Source organism: Bufo bufo, chromosome 10 (assembly GCF_905171765.1).
Source record: "Bufo bufo chromosome 10, aBufBuf1.1, whole genome shotgun sequence".
Lineage (NCBI taxonomy): Eukaryota > Metazoa > Chordata > Amphibia > Anura > Bufonidae > Bufo > Bufo bufo.
This window is the reverse complement of record NC_053398.1, coordinates 81,704,565-81,726,940: the sequence shown is the minus strand read 5'-3', so window position 1 is coordinate 81,726,940 and position 22,376 is coordinate 81,704,565. Positions and strand designations below refer to the sequence as shown.

General features: G+C 44.7%; 1 protein-coding gene across 1 annotated transcript in view; it reads right to left on the bottom strand.

Moving 5' to 3' along the window:
* The window catches only part of PGGHG (protein-glucosylgalactosylhydroxylysine glucosidase), a 436,976-nt gene that overhangs the window by 37,778 nt on the left and 376,822 nt on the right, over positions 1–22,376 (bottom strand). The window contains exon 13 of the mRNA XM_040409837.1: positions 17,147–17,358. Coding sequence (XP_040265771.1) covers positions 17,147–17,358 — 212 coding nt within the window. The remainder of the gene's footprint in view (positions 1–17,146; positions 17,359–22,376) is intronic.

The window sequence follows — 22,376 nt, the reverse complement described above, 5'->3', positions numbered from 1 at the left end:
ATGCAAGTCAATGGGGACGGATCCGTTTGATGTTGACACAATATGGTGCAATTTCAAACGGATCCATCCCCCATTGACTTTCAATGTAAAGTCAGGAGTTAATATACCATAGGATCAGAGTTTTCTCCAATCCGATGGTATATTTTAACTTGAAGCGTCCCCATCACCATGGGAACACCTCTATATTAGATTATACCATCGGATTTGAGTTACATCGTAAAACTCATACCCGACAGTATATTCTAACACAGAGGCGTTCGTTGCTTCTAGTTAGAATATACTACTAACTGTATACATGACTGCCCCCTGCTGCCTGGCAGCACCCGATTTTTTACAGGGGGCTGTGATCAGCACAATTAACCCTTCAGGTGCCACACCTGAAGGGGTTAATTGTGCGTATCATAGCCCCCTGTAAGAGATCAGGGGCTGCCAGGCAGCAGACCCCCCTCCCTCCCCAGTTTGAATATAATTGGTGGCCAGTGTGCGGCCCCCCCGCCCCCCCCCTCTATTGTAATATCATTGGTGGCCAGTGTGCGGCCTCGGTCGGCCCCCCTCCCTCCCTTTATTGTAATATCATTGGTGGCCAGTGTGCGGCCTCCGTCTGCCCCCCTCCCCCCCTCTATTGTAATTTCATTGGTGGCCAGTGTGCGGCCTCCGTCGCCCCCCCTCCCTCTATTGTATTATCATTGGTGGCACAGTGTGACTTGTGACTTTTTGTCACAAGTTAGCGGAAAGGGAGACTTTGTGAGAAAAAACAAAAAAAAATCAATTTCCGCTAACTTGTGCCAAAAAAAAAAAACTTCTATGAACTCGCCATGCCCCTCACGGAATACCTTGGGGTGTCTTCCTTCCAAAATGGGGTCACATGTGGGGTATTTATACTGCCCTGACATTTTAGGGGCCCTAAAGCGTGAGAAGAAGTCTGGAATCCAAATGTCTAAAAATGCCCTCCTAAAAGGAATTTGGGCCCCTTTGACCACCTAGGCTGCAAAAAAGTGTCACACATGTGGTATCGCCGTACTCAGAAGAAGTTGGGCAATGCGTTTTGGGGTGTCTAAGGTATTTCGTGATGGGCAGCGAATACCTTAGGGTGTCTACTTTCCGAAATGGGGTCATTTGTGGGGGGTTTCTACTGTCTGGGCATTGTAGAACCTCAGGAAACATGACAGGTGCTCAGAAAGTCAGAGCTGCTTCAAAATGCGGAAATTCACATTTTTGTACCATAGTTTGTAAACGCTATAACTTTTACCCAAACCAATAAATATACACTTATTGCATTTTTTTTTATCAAAGACATGTAGAACAATAAATTTAGATAAAAATTTATATAGAAATGTAGTTAAATGTAGTAAATTTCGATTAAAAACCAAAAAAGTAAAAATGTCAGCAGCAATGAAATACCACCAAATTAAAGCTCTATTAGTGAGAAGAAAAGGAGGTAAAATTCATTTGGGTGGTAAGTTGCATGACCGAGCAATAAACCGTGAAAGTAGTGTAGTGCAGAATTGTAAAAAGTGGTCTGATCATTAAGAGTGTTTAAGCTAGGGGGGCTGAGGTGGTTAAAGATCAACTAAATCCTAATAACCAGATCAGGGACCAGGTCCTTATGAAGTATAGTATTTAGCCAACTCACTGTGAACTGGCTATATACTATTTCAGTTAAAGACCTGACCACTAGGGGGAAAACCTGGTCCTTACCAGTGATAGTAAATAGCCGACTCAGTGTGAGCTGGCTATTTCCCATCACTGGTAAGGACCAGGTCCTTACGAAGTATAGTATTTAGCCAACTCACTGTGAGCTGGCTAAATACTATTTCAGTTCAGGACCAGACCACTAGGGGGCAAAAAGGTCCTTCCCGGTGAAGGAAAAAGGCCAGCTCACACTGAGTCGGCTATTTACTATCACTGGTAAGGACCAGGTCCTTACGGAGTATAGTATTTAGTCACAACCGTGAATGAATGGCGGTGAATATTGATGAGGGGCAGAGTTACAGCGGCTGGCCGACATCCCGCTAAGCCCCGCCCCTTGACAACCCACTAAGCCCCACCCCTCCAGTCCGGTGAGCTTCAGAATGAATGGAGGTGAATATTGATGAGGGGGCGGAGTTACAGCAGAGCAGAGAGACAGCTGTAACCATCTGATGCTGCGCTGCCCCAGGACCCACAGGGCAGTGCAGCCGGAAGTCAGGGAAAGATAAACATATAAACAATGAGTGGGGGACCGTTGGAGCCACATAGAAGTGTCAATAGCTGAAAATATATGGAGGCACCTTTATTTTGTACATTGTGAGTAAACGTGTTTTTTTTTAAAAACATTTGGTCCCGGACAACCCCTTTAACTCCCAGTTGGCCAAGTTGCTGGTGGTGCGGTCACTATCATACCACTTAGTGGATTGTGTTGCCTTTAGGGAGCTGATGGCGTGCACTTAGCCTCGGAAAATACCTAGCCGACATCATTCCTCCAAAAAAGCAATTTGTGCCTTGTACTGTCACGTGGTGGAGAACGATGGCTGCTCCTTTCAATTATCGCTGTGCGTCAAGGTGCATGCCACCATTGACACCTGAAGCAGCTGTTATGGGCTGGAACAGTACATGTTTTTCATGGCCCACTGAGTTGGGCCTCATTCAGAAGGCCGTATGCTGTCCGCAAAAAAAAACGGATTGCACTCCGTTTTTTTGCTGACCCATAGTCTTCAATGGGACCATTGAGTTCTATGAATTCGAGGACCTCATTTTCAGGACCAGAATAGGACATGTTCTATCTTTACTGGAACTGACATAAGGATGTAGAAAACACACTGATGATGTCCATGTGCTTTCCACATCTGTATGTCAGTTCTGCAAAATATAGAACATGTCCTATTCTGGTCCTCATAATGCAGATCTAAAACCCATAGAACTATGGGACTGCAAAAAAATGTGAATTGCACACGGATAGTAACCTCATTTAGTGGATCCGCCCCTTGTGTGCCATCCAGTGACCCCATTGCCAGTCAGTACCCTTTGCCATCCGCAGTGCAACTTTGCCATCCACAGTGCCCCTTGTGTGCCATCTAGTGCCCTGTTTCCATCCCCAGTGCCCTTTGTGTGCCATCCAGTGCCCCTTGTGTGCCATCTAGTGCCTCCATTGTCATCCAGTGCCCCTCATGTGCCATCCAGTGCCCTTTGTCTGCCATCCACAGTGCCCCTTGTGTGCCATCCAGTGTCCCTTGTGTGCCATCCAGTGTCCCTTGTGTGCCATCCAGTGTCCCTTGTGTTCCATCCACAGTGCCCCTTGTGTGCCCTCTGCCATCCTCATTCCCTCTTTTGCCATCCACAGTGCACCTTGTGTGCCATCCAGTGCCCCTTTGTGTGACATCCAGTGCCTTCTTTACCATCCCCAGTGCCCCTTGTGTGCCTTCCAGTGCCCCCATTGCCATCCCCAGTGCCCCATTGCCATTCTGTGCACCTCATGTGTCATCAAGTACCGACTTTTGTGCCATCCAGTGCCCCCTTTGCCATCCACGGTGCCTCTCGTGTGCCACCCAGTTCCCTTTGTGTGCCATCCACAGTGCACCTCATGTGCCATCAAGTTCCCTTTGTGTGCCATCCAGTGCCCCCATTGCCATCCACAGTGCCCCTCATGTGCCATCCAGTGCCCCCTCTGCCATCCACGGTTTCCCTCGTGTGCCATCCAGTGCCCTTTGTGTGCAATCCACAGTGCCCCTTGTGTTGTATCCAATGCCCCCATTTCCATCCACAGTGAACCTCATGTACCATCAAGTGCCCTTTGTGTGCCATCCAGTGACCCCTTTGCCATCCACATTGCCCCTTGTGTGCCATCCAGAGCCCCCTTTGCCATCCACAGTGCCCCTCATGTGCCTTCCAGTGCTCCTTTCCCATTCACAGTGCCCCTTGTGTGCCCTCTTTGCCATCCTCAGTGCCCCTTTGGCATTCACAGTGCCCCTCATGTGCCCCCTTTGCCATCCACAGCACTCATGTGCCCCTTTGCCATCCACACTGCTCTAGTGACCTGTAAAGCATGCTGTGGCTGATCGCTATGCTGAGACTCATACACAGCGCTTACATTGCGCTACGTATCAGTCAGTACAGGCTTCTCATAGAAGCCTGTACACTGAAAAGACGGCCGGGTCCCGGCGCATGCACAGTAGTGTACATGAGTCGGGAACTGAGAAGGGCAGCAGGAGGCGGTGACGTCAGTGATGATGTTCTGTCTCCTGCCTCAGGCAGGAAAAAAAGAAGACGGTGTTGGACCGAAAGCCTGGAAATCGCGTTTGGAGCGGTCACGAGACTGTGAAGAGGATCCTATGAACGGCTGCTCTGCAGAGGGTAATTATACCTGTAATATACACTGCTCAAAAAAATAAAGGGAACACTTAAACAACACAATGTAACTCCAAGTCAATCACACTTCAGTGAAATCAAACTGTCCACTTAGGAAGCAAAACACTGAGTGACAATCCATTTCACATGCTGTTGTGCAAATGGGATAGACAACAGGTGGAAATTATAGGCAATTAGCAAGACACCCCCAATAAAGGAGTGGTTCTGCAGGTGGTGACCACAGAGCACTTCTTAGTTCCTATGCTTCCTGGCTGATGTTTTGGTCACTTTTGAATGCTGGCGGTGCTTTCACTCTAGTGGTAGCATGAGACGGAGTCTACAACGCACACAAGTGGCTCAGGTAGTGCAGCTTATCCAGGATGGCACATCAATGCGAGCTGTGGCAAGAAGGTTTGCTGTGTCTGTCAGCGTAGTGTCCAGAGCATGGAGGCGCTACCAGGAGACAGGCCAGTACATCAGGAGACGTGGAGGAGGCCGTAGGAGGGCAACAACCCAGCAGCAGGACCGCTACCTCCGCCTTTGTGCAAGGAGGAACAGGAGGAGCACTGCCAGAGCCCTGCAAATTGACCTCCAGCAGGCCACAAATGTGCATTTGTCTGCTCAAACGATCAGAAACAGACTCCATGAGGGTGATATGAGGGCCTGACGTCCACAGGTGGGGGTTGTGCTTACAGCCCAACACCGTGCAGGACGTTTGGCATTTGCCAGAGAACACCAAGATTGGCAAATTCGCCACTGGCGCCCTGTGCTCTTCACAGATGAAAGCAGGTTCACACTGAGCACATGTGACAGACGTGACAGAGTCTTGAGACGCCGTGTCGAACGTTCTGCTGCCTGCAACATCCTCCAGCATGACCGGTTTGGCATTGGGTCAGTAATGGTGTGGGGTGGCATTTCTTTGGAGGGCCGCACAGCCCTCCATGTGCTCACCAGAGGTAGCCTGACTGCCATTAGGTACCGAGATGAGATCCTCAGACCCCTTGTGAGACCATATGCTGGTGCGGTTGGCCCTGGGTTCCTCCTAATGCAAGACAATGCTAGACCTCATGTGGCTGGAGTGTGTCAGCAGTTCCTGCAAGACGAAGGCATTAATGCTATGGACTGGCCTGCCCGTTCCCCAGACCTGAATCCAATTGAGCACATCTGGGACATCATGTCTCGCTTTATCCACCAACGTCACGTTGCACCACAGACTGTCCAGGAGTTGGCAGATGCTTTAGTCCAGGTCTGGGAGGAGATCCCTCAGGAGACCGTCCGCCACCTCATCAGGAGCATTCACAGGCGTTGTAGGGAGGTCATACAGGCACGTGGACCACACACACTACTGAGCCTCATTTTGACTTGCTTTAAGGACATTACATCAAAGTTGGATCAGCCTGTAGTGTGTTTTTCCATTTTAATTTTGAGTGTGACTCCAAATCCAGACCTCCATGGGTTGAAAAATTTGATTTCCATTTTTTTATTTTTGTGTGATTTTGTCGTCAGCACATTCAACTATGTAAAGAACAAAGTATTTCAGAAGAATATTTAATTAATTTAGATCTAGGATGTGTTATTTCTGTGCTCCCTTTATTTTTTTGAGCAGTGTACTTCTCTCCACAGGTAATTAAAGTTCCCCAAAATTAAAGAAGAGGATGGAGAACCCCTTTAATGCTTTTCACAATGAGGCATCACTGCAGCAGCAAAGCCAGTTCATATTGATACTGCCATGTTTGTGTTAGTCTGGTTCTGATACCAGTTGTTTATCCGCCTCCTCCACATCCTCCTCCATGGTCAACTAACCGTCTCCAACAGATGCAGTGAAGAGCTTTGTTCCTATTCCCCCTCCTATCATATGTTTAAAGTGAAGTGTTGCCATGTTGTGTAAGAGCTGATCGGTCTTGGTGAGAGTAGCCACACAGTCAATCAGTTGCTAAAGTGCATCAAACATCCTGCAGGCTGTCTCCCCACCAACTCCAACTGGGCATGGTCATCAGAAACAAATGGCAGGAACATCGTGGCCATGGTACATTTGGGGGAAATGACACATGCTCGCTGCATGGCACACATGATAAATTTAGTCATGCAACCATTTTGGAAAAAAGCACAGTGGATTGCAAAGGCTGTTGGACATATCCAGTAGACTATCCTCACATTTCAGCCATTCTTATGTTGCAAGGAATGCCGTTCTGGACTTGCAGCAACAGAATGGTCTTCCATTCCACTCCTTGATCCACAACGTTCCAACTTGCATATGCTAGAGCATCTGTACGAGCACCATAAAATGGTGAATGATTTTGTTATGCATCAGACCAACTAAATAGGAAGCATATATTGTTTCGAGGTCAGACAGTGGCAGTTCATCAGAGATGCCTGTCGTGTACTCAGACCCTTCAAAGAGGCCACCAGATTGGTCAGTAGCGTCAATTATGGCATAACCTGTCATCCCCCTGATAATTTATCTTAGAGCAGACACTCACACTGATGCAACAAGGTATGGACAAAGAAGAACTTATTATGCATCTTGCTGACCATCCTACAGCTATTGGGGACCAACAGAGAAAATCCAGTGGAGGAGAAAGTGAAGGATGAGGAGCTCCCACTGGAGGGGAAAGAGTTGCTTGTGCAGGAGAATGAGGTTGATGATGATGATGATGACGACGATGACAATGGCCATGATGACCAGTTATCCCATTGGGTCTTTGGGCACACTGGCAAGAATGGCAAGCTGTATGCTTGCTTGGTTAAGTTATGACAGATGAATCATCCAAATGAAACAATCTGATGGTTAGTGGACACCCATTCTAGTGGACACTATCAAAGCAAAATGGGGGAATGTTTTCCTATTGCTGAAAGGGAGACCAAATGGCTTTACTACCAGGATACACTGTGTATACAGCTTGCCACAGCTTTCAGCAAGCAAACATCTGCTGTTTGCGTATCTTACCAGGAGGCCCCTTTCCGCCCCCTCTTGTTACCTACCTCCCGCTGCCTCTGCTTCCACAAGCAGCAGAAGAAGCCAGTTCATTGTCATCAACATAATGGGGAAATGTTTTTATTTGTCATGCCAGGCTGATTCAAATCAGCAATCAGATACATACCACCTGAACACCCAGGTTCAGTCCTAGCTGCCTAACCCTTGAAGTAGTCTCTGATTAACTGCTGCCCCAGGGCAGACATGATACTTTGAAGGCTATGCACACCAGGGAGAGCAGTAAGACATGGTGGGGAAGCACCTATGGAGGCCTCATATTGAGTAAGTGGCACTTAAGAGTGCCTCATGCTATATGTGAGGTACTTATGGAGGCCTCATACTCTGTATGGGGCACTTATGGAGCACCACTATATATGTGGGAACTTAAAGAAGCTTCATACTGCATGAGGGCACCATGTCCTTAGGCAGTTCCCAGTGAAGAGGAAGAGAGAAAACAGTTCCGTGGAGACTGTTTGCCATCCGTCTCAGGCACCTGGCAGGGCTCTGAAGCTGCAATTTTAAAAGGTTTCTACTCTTATCACAGTTTGTGCTGTGCTCTGTCAGCCTGACAGGAGTGAGGGAGGCCTGCTACATTGTCAGCTACTGGCTGTGTAAGCTAGTCATTTCTGTTCCCAGTAAAAATAAATAGATAAAAAAGGCTAATTTATTAATTAAAATATATAAATATATATTTGCACACACTGTGTGAAAAATGTTTACTTTTTATAGTAAAGTCTATTTTTTATACAATTTATATTTTTTATACAATGACACAGATATATACTTTGTATTCATATCTATATGTGTGTATGACTATTAACATTTAATATATACATATAATAGTACAGTGCGTGTGTATATATACGCTAACATACTGTATAATATATATATATATATATATATATATATATACAGTACAGACCAAAAGTTTGGACACACCTTCTCATTCAAAGAGTTTTCTTTATTTTCATGACTATGAAAATTGTAGATTCACACTGAAGGCATCAAAACTATGAATTAACACATGTGGAATTATATACATAACAAACAAATGTGAAACAACTGAAAATATGTCATATTCTAGGTTCTTCAAAGTAGCCACCTTTTGCTTTGATTACTGCTTTGCACACTCTTGGCATTCTCTTGATGAGCTTCAAGAGGTAGTCCCCTGAAATGGTTTTCACTTCACAGGTGTGCCCTGTCAGGTTTAATAAGTGGGATTTCTTGCCTTATAAATGGGGTTGGGACCATCAGTTGCGTTGAGGAGAAGTCAGATGGATACACAGCTGATAGTCCTACTGAATAGACTGTTAGAATTTGTATTATGGCAAGAAAAAAGCAGCTACCGTAAGTAAAGAAAAACGAGTGGCCATCATTACTTTAAGAAATGAAGGTCAGTCAGTCAGCCGAAAAATTGGGAAAACTTTGAAAGTAAGGGCTATTTGACCATGAAGGAGAGTGATGGGGTGCTGCACCAGATGACCTGGCCTCCACAGTCACCGGACCTGAACCCAATTGAGATGGTTTGGGGTGAGCTGGACCGCAGAGTGAAGGCAAAAGGGCCAACAAGTGCTAAGCATCTCTGGGAACTCCTTCAAGACTGTTGGAAGACCATTTCAGGGGACTACCTCTTGAAGCTCATCAAGAGAATGCCAAGAGTGTGCAAAGCAGTAATCAAATCAAAAGGTGGCTACTTTGAAGAAAGTAGAATATGACATATTTTCAGTTGTTTCACACTTGTTTGTTATGTATATAATTCCACATGTGTTAATTCATAGTTTTGATGCCTTCATAGTCATGAAAATAAAGAAAACTCTTTGAATGAGAAGGTGTGTCCAAACTTTTGGTCTGTACTGTATATATCTATCTATAGTGGTAAGGGGAACATAAAAGTGTATGGTAAAGTCCTGGAAGGGGTGTATATCCCACCCAGCTTCCTCAACTGAGTGAGGCAAATAAAATCCAGGAGGTTAAAATTGTCTCAGCAATGTGTAGGTTGCTGAGACAGTTTTGTTAAGTTTATGGGCTGGATTTTATTGGACTGGGAGAAGGTAGACTTGGTAGAGGGACCTCCCCAGTCCACCCCATTCCGGGACAGGTTTTCCCCTAGCCTGAGGGATCCCCAGCTGAAGCCAGCTGGGATCGTCAAGGGGAAATAAAGCACAGTCCAGGCTGTCAGTCCTAGGAGAGTAATTCCTGGAGAAGGTCTGGGAAGATGGCTGTCCCACGTGTGACCTGTGTTCAATAGGTGAGCTAGGATCTTCACTGTATTAGCCAGAGCCCAGACAGGCAGGTGTTTATTTTGGGTTGGTTTATGTTTTGAGCGCTGGATCTTCACCTTACCCAGTGAATTATAACTGGGGTGCCTGTATTGCTGGAGTGTTATAAATAAAGCAACATTTGGACTTTAACCCTGTGGTCTGCAAGAGAATCTGTCATCGCCGCCCTGCCTGAGAGTGTAACCCCTTACAATTGGTGGAGGATGCGGGCACACGTCCCTGCTGGAAAAAAGGCAATAGCAGGTTGCTAAGGGCAACGGCATGACAGTTGATGATTTAATGTCCTGGGTGAAAGCTGCTGCAGCATTACAAAGTTCATCAGATACCATGGAGGAAATGATGAAGATGTTTTTGAAGGCCAGTATGGAGGATAGAAAAAGACACAAAGAAGTCTTACGTGTCCAACAACAGGCCATGGCACAGCAACAGAAGAGGCATGAAGAGGCCTTATATGCCCAACAGCAGGCTCAGACAGAGGCCCAGGCTCGCCAACAGGAAACAAATAGTTTGCTGATGGAGCATATTGCTGCAACAAGAGAGACTGCTGTAACTCCAGCCCCACAAGTGGAGGTAAGCCCCCCAGAGAATGTGAGGAGGGCTGTGCAGCGAGCCTTGCAAAAACTGACACTTGATGATGATATCGAGGCCTACCTGACCGTATTTGAGAGGGTGGCGGAAAAAAAGAGCGTTGGGCGTTACAACGGCGGTTCGTGCCCGGAGGGTCCACACGTGGAGCTACACCATGGACAAGCCTGCCCGATCTCAGGTGTCTTCTACACCGGACCAGATCGTGGAGAAAGTAGTGGTGGATCACTACTTTAGAGCCCTCCCGGTGGAGCTACAATGGTGGGTCAGACATGGAGACCCCAAAACTGCGGATCAGCTCGTGAACATGGTGGAAAGGTTCCTGGCGACTGAGGACTATCTCAGTGATGTCCCTACCGCACCAACACCTCCCTGTGGGTGGTACACCGAGGTACGTATTGGGGTGATTTTGAACAACTTGCACAACTCTTTTATGACCTTTGACATAAAGGGGGTACCCTGGTCTGTGAGAATTTCTTTAGGGATCCCCGTGCGGGAGAACATGAAAAATAATTCCCGGGCAATATTTTTGGGTGCCATATTTCGCAAGGGTACCGCTTTCGGGTATCGTGTGGCATAGTCCAACACAACCAAGATATACTGGTGCCCCCTAGCTGACTTAACAATGAGACCCACCAAGTCCATGGCAATTCTTTCAAAAGGTACCTCAATGATGGGAAGAGGCACCAAGGGACTCCGAAAATGTGAGGTCGGGGCACTTATCTGGCAGGTTGGAAGGAACTCGCAGTACATTTCCACTTGCTTGGCCAGAAAAATTTTAGGCCAGAAAAATTTTAGGCCAGAAAAATCAGATGGGTTGGTCGAGAGGTTTAACAAAACGCTGAAACAGATGTTAAAAAAAAGTGGTAGAAAAGGATGGTCGGGACTGGGACTGCCTCCTACCATACCTTATGTTCTCTGTTAGGGAGGTGCCTGAGGCTTCTACAGGGTTCTCACCATTTGAGTAACTATATGGCAGTCACCCGAGGGGTTTACTCGATGTAGCTAAAGAAACCTGGGAGGCTGAGGCTACTCTCTATAAGAGCGTCATCGAACATGTGGCTGACATGCAAGACAGAATAGCGACCGTGATGCCCATTGTTAAAGAACACCTGCAAAGAGCTCAGGAGGCTCAAAGCAGAATTTATAACAGGTCTGCCAAAGTAAGGGACTTTAATCCCAGGGACAGGGTCCGGATTCTAGTTTCCACTGTATAAAATAAGTTTCTGGCAAAGTGGCAGGGTCCCTACGAGGATGTGGAAAAAGTGGGCGAGGTGAACTATAAGGTGCACTAACCAGGAAGGAAAAGACCCTACCAGATTTACCACGTAAATCTGATCAAGCCATGGAAAGATCGGGAGTCATTAGTGGCCGCACAGACCATGAGTAAGGAGGTGTCACCACCAATTCCTCCGGTAAAATTTTTTGAAGCATTGTCAGTACTTCAGAAACAAGAAGTAAAGGAGTTTCTACAGAAAAATAGAGGAAGGTTTTCTGACCTACAAGGCCGTACCCACGGATAAAACATTCCGTGAGAACTGAGCCCCACAGTAAGGTGAATCTAAAGCCCTACAGGATACCAGAAGCACGCAGAAAAGCAGTATCCTCTGAGGTCAGGCGCATGCTTACAAAAGGTTATTGGCAGATAACATTATTAGATGATGCAAAAGAAAAGACGGCATTCTCCACTCCAGAAGGGCTGTTCCAGTACAGTGATGTCGTTCGGTTTACATGGAGCCCCTGCTACATTTCAGAAAGGCCCTAAGTCAGTAATAATGAAGTGGACCCCCGAGGCAGAAAAGGCCTTTCAAAGCCTAAAGTCCGCTCTCTGTCAACAGCCGATGCTCATTTCCCCAGATTTCAGAAAAGCGTTTCTGGTCCAGACTGATGCATCTCAGACAGGCTTGGGAGTAGTCTTGTCACAGGTGATAAATGGGGAGGAGCACCCAGTGATGTACCTAAATAGGAAGTTGATCCCGGCAGAATAAAATTATGCCATAGTGGAATGAGAGTGTCTAGCCATTAAATGGGCTCTGGAGTCACTTAAATATTACCTGCTGGGTAGGAAATTTCTGTTGGTAACAGATCACGCGCCTTTAACTTGGATGAAACAGAACTGGGAGAAAAAAGCAAGAGTGACCAGGTGGTTTCTCTCCCTGCAAAATTTAAATTTCAAGGTTGAACATAGGCCGGAGAAATTACAGGGGAATGCAGATGCTTTGTCCAGGATACACTGTTGGCTAAAAATATCCTGGAGAAAGGGGGGGGGGGGGGGGGGGGAATATGTGGTAAGGTGAACAGAAAAGTGTATGGTAAAGTCCTGGAAGGGGTGTATATCCCACCCAGCTGGGATCGTCAAGGGGAAATAAAGCACAGTCCAGGCTGTTAGTCTGAGGAGAGTAATGCCTGGAGAAAGTCTGGGAAGATGGCTGCCCCCCTGGCTAGAGAAGCCGAATTCTCTGTGTGATCTGTGTTCAATAGGTGAGTTAGGATCTTCACTGTATTAGCCAGAGCCCAGACGGGCAGGTGTTTATTTTGGGTTGGTTTATGTTTTGTGGTGCTGGATCTTCACATTACCCAGTGAATTATAACTGGGGTGCCTGTATTGCTGTAGTGTTATAAATAAAGCAATGTTTGGACTTTAAACCTGTGGTCTGCAAGAGAATCTGTCATCGCCACCCTGCCTGAGAGAGTGTAAAGCCTTACTATATATATATATACACTCACCTAAAGAATTATTAGGAACACCTGTTCTATTTCTCATTAATGCAATTATCTAGTCAACCAATCACATGGCAGTTGCTTCAATGCATTTAGGGGGGTGGTCCTGGTCAAGACAATCTCCTGAACTCCAAAGTGAATGTCAGGATGGGAAAGAAAGGTGATTTAAGCAATTTTGAGCGTGGCATGGTTGTTGGTGCCAGACGGGCCGGTCTGAGTTTTTCACAATCTGCTCAGTTACTGGGATTTTCACGCACAACCATTTCTAGGGTTTACAAAGAATGGTGTGAAAAGGGAAAAACATCCAGTATGCGGCAGTCCTGTGGGCAAAAATGCCTTGTGGATGCTAGAGGTCAGAGGAGAATGGGCCGACTGATTAAAGCGGATAGAAGAGCAACGTTGACTGAAATAACCACTCGTTACAACCGAGGTATGCAGCAAAGCATTTGTGAAGCCACAACACGCACAACCTTGAGGCGGATGGGCTACAACAGCAGAAGACCCCACCGGGTACCACTCATCTCCACTACAAATAGGAAAAAGAGGCTACAATTTGCACGAGCTCACCAAAATTGGACTGTTGAAGACTGGAAAAATGTTGCCTGGTCTGATGAGTCTCGATTTCTGTTGAGACATTCAAATGGTAGAGTCCGAATTTGGCGTAAACAGAATGAGAACATGTATCCATCCTCTGATGGCTACTTCCAGCAGGATAATGCACCATGTCACAAAGCTCGAATCATTTCAAATTGGTTTCCTGAACATGACAATGAGTTCACTGTACTAAAATGGCCCCCACAGTCACCAGATCTCAACCCAATAGAGCATCTTTGGGATGTGGTGGAATGGGAGCTTCGTGCCCTGGATGTGCATCCCTCAAATCTCCATCAACTGCAAGATGCTATCCTATCAATATGGGCCAACATTTCTAAAGAATGCTATCAGCACCTTGTGGAATCAATGCCACGTAGAATTAAGGCAGTTCTGAAGGCAAAAGGGGGTCCAACACCGTATTAGTATGGTGTTCCAAGTTTAAGACCACTTGAAAAATGGCAAAAAAATCTGATTTAGTATGGCTGGATCTTAACAAGGTTCCAAGTAGAGCTTCAACATGCAACAAGAAGAAATGAGAGTGAGAAAACATTTTTTGAGCATTCAATTTAATGAAAACAACGAATAAACTGAAACAGGCTGTTTTTCAGCTGATCAAAATTTTAGGACCACATGCTTTTAAAAGGCCAAATCTGTGCAAAGATGTGGATTCATTGTCATTTTCTGTCATGTAGTCACACGTTGTGATGGCAAAGGCAAAAAAACTCTCCTTTTTTGAACGTAGTCGGGTTGTTGAACTGCATAAGCAGGGTCTCTCACAGCGCGCCATTGCTGCTGAGGTGGGACGCAGTAAGACAGTCATTTGGAATTTCTTAAATAATCCTGAGGGTTATGGAACAAAAAAGTCAAGTGGAAGACCCAAAAAAATTTCATCAGCACTGAGCTGGAGGATCCAATTGGCTGTCCGTCAAGACACTGGACGATCCTCGACCCAAATTAAGGCCCTTACTGGTGCTGACTGCAGCCCCATAACCATCAGACGGCATCTGAGACTGAAGGGCTTCAAAAACAAAAATCATCTTCAAAGACCTCGTCTCCTTGAACGCCACAGAACTGCTCGTTTGGACTTTGCGAGAGAGCACCAAACATGGGACATTCAAAGGTGGAAGAAAGTTATATTCTATGATGAGAAAAAATTTAACCTTGATGGTCCTGATGGTTTCCAACGTTACTGTCATGACAAGCAGATCCCACCTGAGATGTTTTCTACGTGCCACAGTGGAGGGGGCGCGATAATGGTCTGGGGTGCTTTTTCCTTCAGTGGAACAATGGAGCTTCAGGAAGTACAGGGGCGACAAACGGACGCTGGCTATGTCCAGATGTTGCAGAGAGCATTCCTCATGACTAAGGGCCCTCGTCTGTGTGGTAACGACTGGGTTTTTCAACAGGACAACGCTACAGTACACAATGCCCGCAGGACAAGGGACTTCTTCCAGGAGAATAACATCACTCTTTTGGCCCATCCTGCGTGTTCCCCTGATCTAAATCCAATTGAGAACCTTTGGGGATGGATGGCAAGGGAAGTTTACAAAAATGGACAACAGTTCCAGACAGTAGATGGACTTCGTGCGGCCGTCTTCACCACTTGGAGAAATGTTCCTACTCACCTCATGGAAATGCTTGCATCAAGCATGCCGAAACGAATTTTTAAAGTGATAAACAATAACGGCGGAGCTACTCATTACTGAGTTCATGTTTGGAAGTTGGATTTCTGTTTTGGGGGGGTTGTTTTTTTTGGGAGGTGTGGTCCTAAACTTTTCATCAGCTGAAAAACAGCCTGTTGAATTCTCCAAAAATGTTTTGTCTCACTCCCATTTCTTCTTGTTGCATGTTGAAGCTCTACTTGGAACCTTGTTAAGATCCAGCCATGCTAAATATGATTTTTTGCCCTTTTTATAAGTGGTCTTAAACTTTTGATCAGGACTGTATATATATTTTTTTATTATAAATAAATTAGCCTTTTTTATATATTTATTTTTACTGGGAACAGAAATGACTAGCTTACACAGCCAGCAGCTGACTATGTAGCCGGCCTCCCTCACTCCTGTCAGGCTGACAGCGCACAGCACAAAGCCGAAAACTCTGCCGCAGAGAAATGATTTGTGACAATGTAGCAGGCCTCCCTCACTACTGTCAGGCTGACAGAGCACAGCACAAACTGTGATAACAGTAGATTCCTTTTAAAATTGCAGAGCCCTGCCAGTCGCCTGAGACGGATCACAAAAACAGTCTCCAGGGAACTGTTTTCTCCCTTCCTCTTCATTGGGAACTGTCTGAGCACAGTGCGCATGCTCTAATATGTGCGTTCATGTCTCACTAGCAGTCAGCTCAACCAGGAAGTAGCTGTTACCTCAGGCTGAACAGTTTCTCGGGCTGCTGGTATTGACGCAGCCCGTCCTAGTGAGTGTACATTCTAGGACGTATTTCTGACGCAATGACTTGATGGCAGCCTTTTTAGGGTCCCACAATGATCACTCCCTAGGGAAAACGAGCTTCTTTGATAAATAAAGGTACTTATGAATGTTTTTACTATGACATAATATTTCTTTTTTTAATTTAGTTTAGTTTCCCGGAGAACCCCTTTAAGGGACATCCCTGTGTGCAGAAATGCTTATGGGAACCTTCTACTGTGAGGGGAGCACTTAGGTACCATTTTAGGATAGCACTTAGGGGCCTCATTGTGCATGGGAGGGCACTAAGGGTACATCATACTCTGTGGTAAGGCACTAAGGGGGTATCATACTGTGTCAAGGCACTACGAGGACATCCTTACAGTGTTGGCAAACTAAGAGTGTATTTTAACTATGTGTGGGGCACTATTACTGTGTAGAAGCACAAAGGAGACTGGGCAGTATTGGGCTTGTATGGATAGACATTGGCAGAGGTTAGAGGGTAAACACAAATGCTACCATCGATGCTGTCCCTCCTTTGGCTTTTCAAAAGTTGGGAGGTATGGTTTATACTAGAGCACATGTCTTGGAACTGTCAACATCCAAATAATATCTGGATCTAATATTAAATTATATGTTTTTTTCTATAATCCACTTAAAAACCTCTTAGGCCTCTTGCACACCAAGGTATGTATTTTGCGGTCTGCCAAAAATACGGATGACATCCGTGTGCATTCCGTATTTTGCGGAACTGAACAGCTGGCCCCTAATAGAACAGTCCTATCCTACTCCGTAATGTGGACAATAATAGGACATGTTCTTTTTTTTTGCAATCGCTGATTTTGACTCAAAATGACCTGGGACAAAATCCTCAGCTGATTTACGCCACAAAGGTTTTAGTAAAAAAATATTTTAAGCTGAAAGCTTACAAAAAATAACAATACTGAATCAAATGGAAAGATCCCCAAGCTTTTGCACACGCCAAAATTCACATTTCATTTTTTTGTATAATGATGGTTTGCTACCTTAAGAGGTTATATTAACTTAATTTCAATTAGACGTTCAACAAAACATTGGATTGAACAGGGAGAGCTCAAACGTTTGCATAAAAAATATGGAGAATAGTAAAATGACACTGAATTCTTTTATCATAAAAAAGTATTACAAAGTGTATGATTTCTATACAGTTAGTTAGAATGCACAATTCACAGATAAGACTTGTAACTTGCAGGAAAGGAAAGAAACTATACTTTGCGACTTACCAATATACAGCGGTATAAATGGTGTTAAATCATCAAATGCAATAACCAGTGCATACTTCGGAAAATCAAGAACTGAAGTCAACTCCACTGTTGTGAGTGTCTTTGAAAAAGTGAAATTAACTTTATTACCAAGATAACACACTCCAGTAATGTATAATGCTGTGACATCATCAGTGAAAATGGGATCAAACTCCAGACACTTCTCTGCGATTCTAGATAAAAGACAAAAATTGAAAAAATCAAACGGAGTCATATACGTATATTATAAAAAAAGGGCTGTTCAGACGAATAAAAAATAAAGAGCAATGTTTGTGTTGGCATTATAGAATAAACTTACTAATAAGATTCAATTTCCACTTTTGACTCTGACCCCATTATGCCAAGTGGGCAAGAACCTGAAGAGTTTGACGTTTAATTGTTGCAGTAACACTTGCTGCCTGCCGATCATGTAAAGCTACTTTCACACTAGCGTTAATGTTTTCCAGTATTGAGATCAGTCATAGGGTCTCAATACCGGAAAAAAATGCTTCAGTTTCGTCCCCATTCATTGTTTAGGGGACAAAACGTAACTGAACAGAACGGAATGCTCCAAAATTCTCATACTGGAGAGCAAACTGCAGATCCTTCATGACCCACAATGCAAGTCAATGGGGACGGAGCTGTTTTCTCTGACACAATAGAAAACGGATCCGTCACCCATTGACTTTCAATGGAGTTCATGACGGATCCGTCTTGGGTATGTTAAAGATAATACAACTAGATCCGTTCATAACGGATGCAGATGGTTGTATTATCAGTAACTGAAGTGTTTTTTGCTGAACCCTGCCGGATCCAGCAAAAACACTAGTGTGAAAGTAGTCTTATCCTCCTCCAGCTTCCCCTGTCCCTTACATTGAAGTTGACAGCTTCCTGTCTTGTAGCCACATTTAAGGCTTGTTTCTATAGCAGAGGCATACATAATTTACCTCTTTATGGAGCCTGCTTTGTGCACTGTCACACTTTAACAGTGCACATCTTTATGGAGCCTGCTGCCACAAAGTTGGAATCATACAACTGTCTAAAATGTTTTGTATGCTGTATCATTTATTATCATTGATTGAAAATAAAGAAGTCCTGCCCAAAACCACAAAACCAGACCTATATTATTATGCTACTTGCCCAAAAGTTTTCAGTAGGCACCATGTATTCTGGTGGACATCTTTCTCAGGCATCTAGCAAACTCAGATGTGTGCATCTGACTGCCAGAATCATATGACAATACCATATATAAGACTAGGTTCACATTAGCATTTTTTAAATTCCGGTATTCTGCTCCGGCATAGGAACAGAATAACGAAATTGCCAAATCTGGCATGTGCCGGACATAATGCCTCATGACTCAACGCAAATTTATGATGTTTTTTTAGAAGGGATTTTTATAAATGTGTGAACTACATTTTTTCCGGATTTTTTCCAGCCCAAAAGAAACATCAAAAGCTACATCGTGTTGCATTTTAAATGCCCGTAGCAAAAAAAATTAAAAATTAAAGTGTCCTGCGTTTCATATTTCCCCATATACTGGCAGCTTACATCTAGAGTTCGCCACAGACACTAAGAAAAAGAGACCCACACCGGGACTGCTATCCAGACACAACGTGTAAAAGCAGCGCATAAAACGTGCAAAATCAGGCATTATACAGTTAAAAGTAAACCATACACAAACCTATACACAAAAAAAACCTCCCCCTTGGGTAGTGGGTCAGAGGTCAAAAATAATCCTAAAACTACATAAAATGTAGAAATTCATATTACTTACACGAGTTAAGCTGCCTAAAACATACATGAATAACAATGTAAATAAAAAATAAGAATATAGTTAAAATATGGTGGATAAATAAATAAATTAAAGTAAGAGCGTTCTGTGTGAAAACCAGAAGTAGATGGTCACTGAGGTCCCTTGCGGTATCCAAATTAGGTATTGGGGAATTGCAACTGATTAATTAATAAATAATCCAGTTCCTAAATAGAAAGAGTTTTTATGTACATTAACTTATTAAAGAGAACCTGTCACCGGGATTTTGTGTATAGAGCTGAGAACATGGGTTGCTAGATGGCCACTAGCACATCCGCAATACCCAGTCCCCATAGCTCTGTGTGCTTTTATTGTGTATAATAAACGATTTTATACATATGTAAATTAACCCGAGATGAGTCAGAGCTTGAAAATATGACTCTTCTCTCATCACACAAGTAAGATATGACTCTTTTATGTTAATTTGCATATGTATCAAATCGGTTTTTTTACACAATAAAAGCACACAGAGCTATGGGAACTGGGTATTGCGGATGTGCTAGTGGCCATCTAGCAACCCATGTCCTTAGTTCTACAGGGAGTGCAGAATTATTAGGCAAGTTGTATTTTTGAGGATTAATTTTATTATTGAACAACAACCATGTTCTCAATGAACCCAAAAAACTCATTGATATCAAAGCTGAATATTTTTGGAAGTAGTTTTTAGTTTGTTTTTAGTTTTAGCTATTTTAGGGGGATATCTGTGTGTGCAGGTGACTATTACTGTGCATAATTATTAGGCAACTTAACAAAAAACAAATATATACCCATTTCAATTATTTATTTTTACCAGTGAAACCAATATAACATCTCAACATTCACAAATATACATTTCTGACATTCAAAAACAAAACAAAAACAAATCAGTGACCAATATAGCCACCTTTCTTTGCAAGGACACTCAAAAGCCTGCCATCCATGGATTCTGTCAGTGTTTTGATCTGTTCACCATCAACATTGCGTGCAGCAGCAACCACAGCCTCCCAGACACTGTTCAGAGAGGTGTACTGTTTTCCCTCCTTGTAAATCTCACATTTGATGATGGACCACAGGTTCTCAATGGGGTTCAGATCAGGTGAACAAGGAGGCCATGTCATTAGATTTTCTTCTTTTATACCCTTTCTTGCCAGCCACGCTGTGGAGTACTTGGACGCGTGTGATGGAGCATTGTCCTGCATGAAAATCATGTTTTTCTTGAAGGATGCAGACTTCTTCCTGTACCACTGCTTGAAGAAGGTGTCTTCCAGAAACTGGCAGTAGGACTGGGAGTTGAGCTTGACTCCATCCTCAACCCGAAAAGGCCCCACAAGCTCATCTTTGATGATACCAGCCCAAACCAGTACTCCACCTCCACCTTGCTGGCGTCTGAGTCGGACTGGAGCTCTCTGCCCTTTACCAATCCAGCCACGGGCCCATCCATCTGGCCCATCAAGACTCACTCTCATTTCATCAGTCCATAAAACCTTAGAAAAATCTTGAGATATTTCTTGGCCCAGTCTTGACGTTTCAGCTTGTGTGTTTTGTTCAGTGGTGGTCGTCTTTCAGCCTTTCTTACCTTGGCCATGTCTCTGAGTATTGCACACCTTGTGCTTTTGGGCACTCCAGTGATGTTGCAGCTCTGAAATATAGCCAAACTGGTGGCAAGTGGCATCTTGGCAGCTGCACGCTTGACTTTTCTCAGTTCATGGGCAGTTATTTTGCGCCTTGGTTTTTCCACACGCTTCTTGCGACCCTGTTGACTATTTTGAATGAAACGCTTGATTGTTCGATGATCACGCTTCAGAAGCTTTGCAATTTTAAGAGTGCTGCATCCCTCTGCAAGATATCTCACTATTTTTGACTTTTCTGAGCCTGTCAAGTCCTTCTTTTAAACCATTTTGCCAAAGGAAAGGAAGTTGCCTAATAATTATGTACACCTGATGTAGGGTGTTGATGTCATTAGACCACACCCCTTCTCATTACAGAGATGCACATCACCTAATATGCTTAATTGGTAGTATGCTTTCGAGCCTATACAGCTTGGAGTAAGACAACATGCATAAAGAGGATGATGCGGTCAAAATACTCATTTGCCTAATAATTCTGCACGCAGTGTATACCCAAAATCCCGGTGACAGGTTCCCTTTAAATGTTAGTAAAAAAAAAATTAAATACAGTCAGCGCGTTACGTTCTCTTTCCTCATCTTCTCCATTCAGACCAGACCACATTGATGACTTCATTAAGCTGTGTCTTGCCTCTGCAGACTTTGACATACAGATATATTAGATCCCTCACTTTTCCATCCTCCTCCTCCTCCTGGTGCCCCAACAGAGTTATTCTGCTGCTACCCCCAATATTGTGCCCGCTGTACCCCCCAATACTACTTCACTGCAAAAATAACAGTGCCATGCAGATAGACCACCCCATAGTAACAGTTCTCCCCAAAGTTCCACCAATAGTATTAATTCTCTTTTAGACTGCTCTGATTAGTAATAGTGCCCCCTACAGTACCACCAATAGCAATAATGCTCCCCAAGAGTGCCCCCATTAGCATCAATGCCCGCCATATTGTGCTCAATAAGAAAGGCCCCACTGTACCCCCAGTACTAATAATGCCACCATAGTGTCCTCAGTAGAAATAAGGCATCCCTATAGAGCCCACAGTAGTAATAAGGCCCCTTATAGTTCTCCAACTGTTATAATGCCCCCTATAGCGGCCCCAGTATTTATAAAGCCCCCCTGTAGTAGCCCTAGTCCAGCCTGCAATTAAGTATAAAGTCCCCTTGTAGCACCCCCTTCCCCCGTAGTGACCCTGTATTGCCAGTATGTATAATGCTCTCTAGTAGTTCCTGTATGCATTATTCCCCTTTGTATTATAATGCCCCCTAGAGTGTCCACTGTATTATAATGTCTCCCTACAGTGCTCCAGCCTGTAACGTCCCCTGTAGTTCTGCAGCCTGTAAGGCCCCGGTAGTCCTCCAGCCAGTAATGCCACTCCCTGTAGTGATCCACCCTTTAATACCACCCCATGTAGTGCTCCAGTCTGTAACGCTACCCTCCCTGTACTGCACCAGATTGTAATGCCATCCCCCTGCAGTGCTCCAGCCTGTAATGCTACCCTCCCTATAGTGCTCCAGCCAGTAATGCCACTCCCTGTAGTGTTCCAGCCTGTAATGCCAGCCAATATAGTGCTCCAGCCTGTAACGCTACCCTCCCTGTACTGCACCAGCCTGTAATGCCATCCCCCTGCAGTGCTCCAGCCTGTAATGCTACCCTCCCTATAGTGCTCCAGCCAGTAATGCCACTCCCTGTAGTGTTCCAGCCTGTAATGCCACCCCCTGTAGTGCTCCAGCCTGTAACGCTACCCTCCCTGTACTGCACCAGATTGTAATGCCATCCCCCTGCAGTGCTCCAGCCTG